The 9,836-nt window shown below is 33.6% G+C and overlaps 1 protein-coding gene across 2 annotated transcripts in view; it reads left to right on the forward strand.

Moving 5' to 3' along the window:
- LOC106468328 (UDP-N-acetylglucosamine/UDP-glucose/GDP-mannose transporter-like) overlaps positions 1-9,829 on the forward strand; it is a 29,651-nt gene extending 19,822 nt beyond the window's left edge. For both annotated transcript variants that reach the window (XM_022396665.1, XM_022396664.1), the window contains 5 exons: positions 666-758; positions 3,182-3,328; positions 4,909-4,991; positions 7,490-7,589; positions 9,648-9,829. In XM_022396665.1, the coding sequence (XP_022252373.1) occupies positions 666-758; positions 3,182-3,328; positions 4,909-4,991; positions 7,490-7,589 (423 nt within the window). In that variant the 3' untranslated portion in view covers positions 9,648-9,829. The remainder of the gene's footprint in view (positions 1-665; positions 759-3,181; positions 3,329-4,908; positions 4,992-7,489; positions 7,590-9,647) is intronic.
- Positions 9,830-9,836: the final 7 nt, after the last annotated feature.

Consider the following 9,836-nt stretch of genomic DNA (forward strand, 5'->3'; position numbering starts at 1 on the left):
CGAAAATCTTCCGCCTTTCATCTTCAGAAGACGAAAGGCGGAAGATTTTCGAAACGTCGTCCTCTACGTTTGTAGGTTTCTACAACAGGCAGTTGCTGTCCATTTGAAACTTAGATTCATATATACATGCTTATACTCTGTTACCTGATAATGTTAATATTAATTTAAATTAGTATCGCTAAAGTATTTCGTGTTACTTGTACTACGGCTAAGGAGTACCTAGGTCATCAATACACGAGTAATCTTTTCAAAAAGTATTATACCCCCCAGTAGCACAGTGGTATGTCTGCGGACTTACAATGCTAGAAACTGGGTTTCGATACCTGTGGTGGGCAGAGCATAGATAGCCCATTGTGTAGCTTTGTGCATAATTACAAACAAACAAAAAGCATTAAGGCAAAAATCTGAGGTAAATATACAAAAAAAAATAAAAATTGTGTGCCGGTGAACACTACATTACTGCAATATTAAAGAATATTGTAAATTTATTACTTTACAATCAAACCACACCTGAAATAGTTATTTTACATTGTATATTGTCTCGGAACAATCACAATTATTTGATAGAAGTCCATCTACGATATTTCTATAATATATGAAAATAACAACTATTTACATATTAGCAATGTTCTATATTTGAAATGCTTCTTATTTCTGTTGCTTAGGATCTTACGAAGTTTGGACTTTTGTTTTATAACGTCCTCTTCATGTTTGCCCCTTTAATGTACATAACTTGGTTGAGTGGGGATTTTCCAAAGGTTTGTATAAACTCATTATTTTGATATGTTTATCAAACATGGGTAACCGTAAAAGTAATTTCATTTACTTTTTTAACCAGGTTGTTAGTTTATATTTTAAGGGAAAACACCTGAAAATACAAATTAGTTCGTGTATTGTAGCATATGTAGTTAAATATAATAAGTAACGTGTTTTTTTTTATGTAATCTTTGTGGCCGATTACAAATTTCCTTTTTCCGATGAACGAATTTTATTATATATTTAATCATAGAATGAATTCGTGCCGAAATTAGAATTCTACATCTGCGTCTTCAAACAAAACATTTTCATGGGTTTAGTAATTCATCGAGCCAATTTCAAAAGAATGAATAGTAAGAATGAACTGAATTTCAGTCTTTGGAAGTATGGTTTGATATTATTATAAGTTCTGTGGTCAGTCAACTTAAAGTTATTGTGTTATCACCCTTTAAATATCTTAACATTTTAAGCATTGAAGAATGCAAAGAAAAAAAAATAAAAGCTATGTGTTTAATATAAGTGAAATGGAGTTCTCTGATACCTGTCTTTATTTTGATTGCTCTACACTAATGTCAGAAGTACAGTATGTAAGACTCTTTTCTTTCTTTTTTTCTGAGGAGTCGCGTGTTTGTACAAGGAACATTTGATGATAGAAACATACAATATAATTAAATAATTACACGAAATACAACTGAAATTTAATTGCGAGTCACAAATCTTTACTTTAGAGCCTGGTGGTAAGTGCACTTGGCTGGCAACCCGCACGTTGCAGAATTGAAACCTGTCACTGAACATGCCCACCTACTGTGGGGGGGCATTATAATGTGACGATTGTTGGTAAAGAATAGTCCAAGAGTTGGCAGTGGTTAGTGTTAACTAGCTGCCTTTTGAATAGTCTATAACTTCAAAATTAGGGAAGGCTAATGTAAATAGCTTTCGAGTAGCTTTGAGCAAAATTCAAATAAACAAATTAACAATCCACGTGTTTCTTATTTTGAAAATTTTATGATTTTAAAATAATCTCTATTGAAAACCACCATTGATTACAAAGGTAGTTGTAGATCGTGTAACAGGTAATACGATACTAATCCTATACGAAAGGGCCCAGCATGGCCAGGTGGATAAGGTGCTCGACTCGCAAGCTGAGGGTCGCGGGTTCGAATCCCTGTCCCACCAAACATGCTCGCCCTTTCAGCCGTGGGGGCGTTATAATGTGACGGTCAATCCCACTATTCGTTGGTAAAAGAGTAGCCCAAGAGTTGGCGGTGGGTGGTGATGACTAGCCGCCTTCCCTCTAGTCTTACACTGCTAAATTAGGGACGGCTAGCGCAGATAGCCCTCGTGTAGCCTTGTGCGAAATTCAAAAACAAACAAACCTATACGAAAACAATCCATATGTAAAAATTACATTTGCAACTATTTTTATCCAAAAAATGTCATGGATAATAATAATTTAGAAAATTGTTTCCATAAGAAAGAATCCCAGTCAGTCTTTCTTTTCATTCGATACAAGACAAAATTGTTTACTGCTTTCAGTGGGAAAACGAATACTGAATCCACAAGGTTTAATATAGTCATACTAGGAGTCAATAAGCATCCAACACACTTCTGGTAAACAACCACATTCAGCCTAATAATTCTGGAAACAAGTCAATAATCACCCAACATGTTTCTGGTAAGAACTGCATTTAACATAATCTTAGTGGTAGGCATACGTCAGGCTTCCAACACCCTACCAGTAAACTGCCACATTTAACAGTGGGTAGTTGACAACTGTGTAACAAAGTGTGGCTGTTTACTGGTAGTAAAACAGTGGGTAATTGACAGCTGTGTAACATACTACCAGTAAACAGCCACACTTAACAGTGGGTAGTTGACAGCTGTGTAACATACTACCAGTAAACAGCCACACTTAACAGTGGGTAGTTGACAGCTGTGTAACATACTACCAGTAAACAGCCACACTTAACAGTGGGTAATTGACAGCTGTGTAACATACTACCAGTAAAGAGTCACATTTAACAGTGGGTAGTTGACAGTTGTGTAACATACTACCAGTAAAGAGTCACATTTAACAGTGGGTAGTTTACTGTTGTGTAACATACTACCAGTTAACAGCCACATTTAACAGTGGGTAGTTGACAGTTGTGTAACATACTACCAGTAAACAACCACATTTAACAGTGGGTAGTTGACAGTTGTGTAACATACTACCAGTAAAGAGTCACATTTAACAGTGGGTAGTTGACAGTTTTTTAACATTCTACTTGTAAAAACAACACCTTTATTATTTGTTATGTATATTTAATAGAAGTTGTTTTGCATAATTGTGAAGAAAGTTTCGTGTTCATGTAGTTGTAATGAGGTTACAGGTGTACTTATAAACCTATAATATATATCTTTTTTTTTTGTATCTTTTCTGTAGATTATTGAATATGACCAGTGGACCAATTTGTGGTTTTTAACATGGTTTTTACTTTCTTGTACCATGGGATTCATTTTAATGTATTCAACAATAATTTGTACTCAGTACAATTCTCCACTTACCACGACTATTGTCGGTTGTCTCAAAGTAAGTTTTCACGTATTATAGGAGTCGTCTTGAAGAGTCGTTTTTTTTAACATAAACACACATTATCATTAGAATAATTTCATAATGCCTAGTCTCTGATCGGATCTTTCCCATCCACCAGTTGTTGTCTCAAATAAGTTGAAGGTAAACACCTGCAAAGTGTAATATGATATGTTTCAATAACTACAGTAACTAACGTGGCTACATAAATAACAGGAACATTTAAAAAAAACGTATATTTAGATTTCTTGCAGAGTCATTTTGAGGGTTTTTGCAAAATGATAGTGTAAATTCTATGTGACAAGTTTTTGAACAGGTCCTTGACAAATGGATTTTGATATTAAAGATGAACTTTGCTTTGAAGCAAAATATTTTGGTATTTCTTACAATAATGTGTTTCTGAATTTACAGCAGAATTGTCAGTAAATTTCTAATTTCTCTGTCGTGTACAGAATAAGGTGTTAAGTAACATCAGATAATTTTTGCATCAGATCATGATTTAACTACAGTAGTATCTGTGTAATAAACATGTTTCTCCTGAAGAGGGCCTACAGAAGGAAAATACTTTAAATGTTTGAAAAAGGAAAACTCATGTTAGCCATGTGAGTGTGCACAGAAAGTCAGTGAAATATAGATATTGTATGACTGAAAATTAAAGGAAAAGTTAAAAGCTTTTATTTTTTTTTAATATCTGTACTTTATCTCTATTTAAATTTTTTTTATCACTTAGATATTAAGGACTCCCATGATGATTGCATTTATTTCCCAAAGGGGGCGCCAAAGGCTGCCTGGAGGGGTCACCTGTTTTAATGACTCTCACCACTATACAGTAGTGTGTTGTCTGTCAGTCAGACAGTAGACACTAAAATGACATCACATAAAGGATGCTTAACGTTGCAATTTGTACTGTCGTGATGTCAGCAGAATGTGCGCATGCCATAAATCAAGAGAAGAATTATGCATTCTGTAGGCTACAACACAGCATGACATATGAACTTCAAAAGCAAGAAATACAAATATTTATGGCCCGGCATGGCCAGGTGGATAAGGCGCTCGACTTGCAATCTGAGGGTTGCGGGTTCGAATCCCCGTCCCACCAAACATGCTCGCCCTTTCAGCCGTGGGGGCATTATAATGTGACGGTCAATCCCACTATTCGTTGGTAAAAGAGTAGCCCAAGAGTTGGCGGTGGGTGGTGATGACTAGTTGCCTTCCCTCTAGTCTTACACTGCTAAATTAGGGACGGCTAGCGCAGATAGCCCTCGTGTAGCTTTGCGCGAAATTCAAAAACAAACAAACAAACAAATATTTATTTGTTGTTCTTAAGTTTGGTTTAATTTACTCTTGAAACAGAACAGTTTTGGAGACCCTGCGAAAGTACACCTAGTATTAGTTTATGGTATTTTGCTAAAACCACATTTTGCAACCTAACCTAATAGTTGTATATGTTGTACAATAATCAAGATAATTGTTTGTTTAGTAACTTAAGATAATTAGCAATAGTTTTATTATTATTATTTTTTCAATCTTAATGTGTATTGTGCTTAAATAATGAGTGTTGGTTTGTTTCATCTCAACAGAATATTCTAGTCACTTATCTTGGAATGTTTGTCGGTGGGGATTATGTCTTCAGTATTACCAACTTTATAGGGCTCAATATGAGGTGAATTTTGTGTTTTAAATTGTTTGGAACCTGATGAACAGCAAAGTAAAAATGTATTTTCTTAACCAAGTTAAGGTTTCTTCTATTCCAGACTGTCTAAAATTCTACTGACTTGGTTGTGTAACACTCTTATAGTGATTATATTGAGTACATTTCTTTTATATGTTGACTGCTATGTCTTTGAATGAAATACCTTGAGGCTTTGCATTAGTTATGCTACTGCACACACTTGTCAAGCCAGTCAATTGACAAACCACAAGTTAATAATCTTCACACCCCACTTGTAAATTGTAATCAAGTCATTTAACGTCTCGACCCGCTAGCCTAAAATTTACCACATACGTTGAACGATTAAACCTAAATTACGCAAGCAGGGCGAAGAGAAACAACAGTTTCTGAGTGCCCCTAGTTGTCTTTCAAACCCCTTTGGAGCTTGTGAGATTTTCAAACTAAAATTACTGCTAAGAATTGGATTGGAGAGAGTGATAACTCATGTACAACTGTGAGGTGGTGACATCATAGAAATAAAACCAAAAACAACTGCAGTTAAGCTTTATTTCAGGCTGGATGTGAAACATCAAGAACAGTAGTTCGGGCTTGAACTGTTGAACCAACGTGCACATGATGCTGAGTGTTTGCATTTCTTTTATACTATATGCCAGATACATGTAAACAATGTGGGCTATTTTCAGTTTGAATGAAAAGAACAAAAATGATTTTTTGCATGACACATCGTAAATAGCTTGTTAAGGAGACAGTCAGGAGAAGAATTTGGCATATGATACTCTTAAATATATCAGTGAAAATAGATGCATATTGATACTAGTGTGGTAAAAGCAGCTGAGGAAAACCCTGATATTATTAGTATCATGAAGAGTGGAAATGGTTGTTTTTGAAGCAGTTAAAATTGTGATGTTTCGGCCCATAGAAGTGGGCGACAGTTTTTGGACAGTGTATTTATTAATCATACTTTGTCTGAAGGTGGCATGCTCTAATGGGCTGAAATGTCACATTTTTAATTGCTTAAAAACATCTCCACTGTAAAGCTGTTCACAATATTAAATTTAATCACCCAGTGGGATCATCATCTTTTAATACTCAAGAATCCTGATATTTTCTAATAAACTATGTGTGGTTTTGAAAAGACAACAGTAAAGAGTTGCATAGAAACTGTTCAAAAACATCACTGGAGCAAAATGAAACAAACCAGTCTGTTTTTAACTTTAAAATTATGTACAACATATCAGTTTCATCAACACATTTTATATTAACCACAAGATTTAAATTTAGTTACCGTTTTATTTCTTTTCACTCTACTGATCATTTAAGTAACAGATACGAGGCTTCATTGTTTATTAAACAATATATTAATCATTGTTAAATGTTGCCACCTCATACTAAAAAGAAAAAAGAGCAAACTCTTGACACCATACATTACAGTTGTATCTGATTTATCAATGTTGTATATTTTCAAATAACTTTTTATGTGAATTTAATAAAGTTTATTACTCTAAAAAAACTTCAAAAATAAACATATGTACACCTATTTGGGAAAGGATCACAGAATACGTCTGAGCTGCAAAGAAAAGGGATGATATCAACCTTTCAGTTCACACTATACTTATTACCACTACAATGAACCTCTCTGTAATGTTCCTTTCACAACAGAATTCAGAAACTTTTAACTCTGTTGATTGAAAAATTACTAAAAGTAGCTTTACCAGGAATGAAAAAATTAACCCATTAACTGCAGCAGGAGCAGTTTAGTTGCCGTTTTCTGACTCGCAGATAAAACTGAGTTGCCATCAATCGCAATAAAACGGTAATTTTCGTCATTTGCATAGAGTTATAGTTATATATGTGCGACTGACGGATATTTCCGTAATTCGCAGCTGAGCCATTGAACTTCAATGATGGAAATATCCGTCATCTGCAGTTAATGGGTTAATAATCGATTCACATTTGCCTCTAACTCAATAAAGTAAAACCTTTCTGTTGTTTGATATGATAAAGACTTTATTTTGTTAGAAAAATAAGTACTCTTATTTTGTTAAAAAATAAGTACTCTATCTAGGGTGCTCTACTTCTTTATATTTTTTCTCTCCTACAATGAAAGATGTATTACATTAAATTACACCTCATGTAGGCCTAAGACCAAAACTAGTCATGTTTTTAAAATCCCTTATTTTAAATTTTTTTTTAGTGTAATAAAATTTGTAAACTTTATATAAAAAGTTGTTTAGAAATAACTTTAAGTATCTCCAGAAGAGCACCATGTTGTATAGTCTCTCGTTAAAGATACATGACCGAAACATTGACACATAAAAAAAATTGATCTTTTAATATGTATGAATACTTCCAGTCAAACTACATTTTTTAAAAACTGGTGAGTAATTTTCAGAATTCAGTGCCCCATTTTTAAGTTTCCTTTTTGTTAGTAATATAGTAGTGTAAGCATTGTTATCTGGTCAATAACTATATATTTTTTTGTTTTTCAGTATGTTAGGCAGTGTTGTCTACACCTATTTAATCTTTGTTCAAAAGAATGAACCAAAAGTGGTTCATCACGAAGAAGTTTTAGAGAGTGGAAAAGAATGAGTAGGTGGAGTTTCTTTCCTTCATTATACGAGCAGTAGTAATAGATTGTAGAAAAAATGCCCTATATAACTCGCAGGTCCCTCCATCTCCATAGTGTATGCATTTCGTCTGGGGTTGCAGCTCTTTCAAATCTGATATATGACTGAAGCGTCAAACTTGTTCAAATCATATACTGGTTATTAAGAACATCAAACCTGCTAAGGTGTTTTTGCATATGTTTATGCATCGTGATGTGTGAAACGGTTTTTTATTGCCCGAATCCCTCCAGTGGCAAAGCTAAGGGCTTACCATGATAAAAATTGGGTCTCAGTACTTGCAGTGAGCAGAGCAAAGATAGCCCATTGTGTAGCTAGGTGTTTAACTACGAAACAAACTATATTGCCTGAAAAAAAAATTACATGTTCACAAAGGTTTTAAATCCTTTATTTGCTTGTATATATATATATATATATATATATATATATATTTCATTGCACATAATTTATCCAGTTTATACTTTATAAAAAGAGCAGTATAAATTTTCATTGTAACACTTCCTTACAATATCCACCTCTCTCAGTGCGACTGTTATGTAGTTAAAACAACAATCACTAAATTTTGTATTTTTTTTTAAGTTTCTGCTGGTGTAAATATTTTTATGGGTCTTTATTTACCTCTCCCAGTGCGATTGTTATGTAGTTAAAACAACAATCACTAAATTTTGTATTTTTATTAAGTTTCTGCTGGTGTAAATATTTTTATGGGTCTTTATCTACCTCTCCCAGTGCGACTGTTACGTAGTTAAAACAACAATCACTAAATTTTGTATTTTTATATCAACGTCCGAATGAAAAAAATTTAGCTTCTCTTTATTGATTATTAAGTTGTTTGACTTCTCAGTACCCTATGTGTAACAATATGTTTATTATTTAACAAAGATATGTTTTTACTAACCTTTTAACTTGCACCTGACATTAGGTGCAACCCAGTCATGATGCACTGCTATTATGTTTTATTATAAGTGTAGGAAAACAATTTAACCTGTGTTAGTCTTCTAGGGTCTTTACGGACCCCAACTTTTATGTCTGTTGTTCTCAATAGCTTCAGTGTTTGGCTAGTTTGTGTTAAATTGTTACAACTTAGTTTAGGTGGTAAAAAAAGAAACGAGTTGTAATACTGAATGTTCATTTATTGATTAAAAAAGCAAAAGATTTTGAGTGTTAGTGTTTTTTTGTTTACAAAATAAAAGATTATTATTTTAAACTTAATTTTTTATTTTCGGGTCTGCTGAGACTCTGGAAAATCTTTACAGCAGACTAACACAGAGTTAAATACACATAATGAAGCATAAGATAACAGGAAACAAGCTACAACTGTTAGGTTAGAATGATATGTGCTTCCCAATATCTCAGCCGCAAGTCTGTTGGATTCTTGTGCTAAAAATCGGGTTTTGATACCCACAGCACAGATAAAACATTGTGTAGCTTTATGCTTAACATCAAATACCCCCCACCTCAGCGGTATGTCTGTGGACTTACAATACTAGAAACTGGGTTTTGATACCCTTGGTTGGCAGAGCATTAGATAGCCCTTTGGGCTCAACTTCAAACAAACAAAAAATAACTCTAATATGGGTTTTGATACCCATGGTGAGCACAACATATTGTGTAGCTCATTGCGTAGCTTTATGCTTAACATAAAACTGGTGACTCAAGTCTAGTTGGATGAAATGTAGAAGTGACTCGTAATATAGTCAGTTTGTTTTCTTAAGCACACTTCAATTTAACATTTAATAATCTCCAACAGATAAACTCAAGTTAGTTATTCTAACTAGAGAAATTCTCTGGTGGAAAGAATAAGTTGAAAAATTCATAATTTTCAGTTTTTGTTGTATATAAATTCTGTAATCTTTCTGATAATCCTATCATATAGTGGCCATTTTTTTTTTTTTTTTTGTAAATTACTCCAGATGTGAAGAATTAATTTTTGCCAGAGTTCAAGAAGTTTTTCAAACACATCTTTATTTCTGCAGATGTTTTGCGATAATATGACTCCTATGTAGTTATTTTTATTTTTCAGATATCTGCCAAAAGAATAACTGTTATACCAATGCAAGTGTTTTGCCATTCATTTACATATTTCAACGTGTTTGTCTTCAAAATAGGAGCACCGACATCGAACATACCAAAAACTGGATTTGATAGAAATAAGAGTTTTTTTTTTCACCCACTTTTGCACAATTAAGTGCTTTTTATATGATATAATTTT

The sequence above is a fragment of the Limulus polyphemus genome, unplaced genomic scaffold, assembly GCF_000517525.1.
Source record: "Limulus polyphemus unplaced genomic scaffold, Limulus_polyphemus-2.1.2 Scaffold2965, whole genome shotgun sequence".
In the NCBI taxonomy this organism is placed as follows: domain Eukaryota; kingdom Metazoa; phylum Arthropoda; class Merostomata; order Xiphosura; family Limulidae; genus Limulus; species Limulus polyphemus.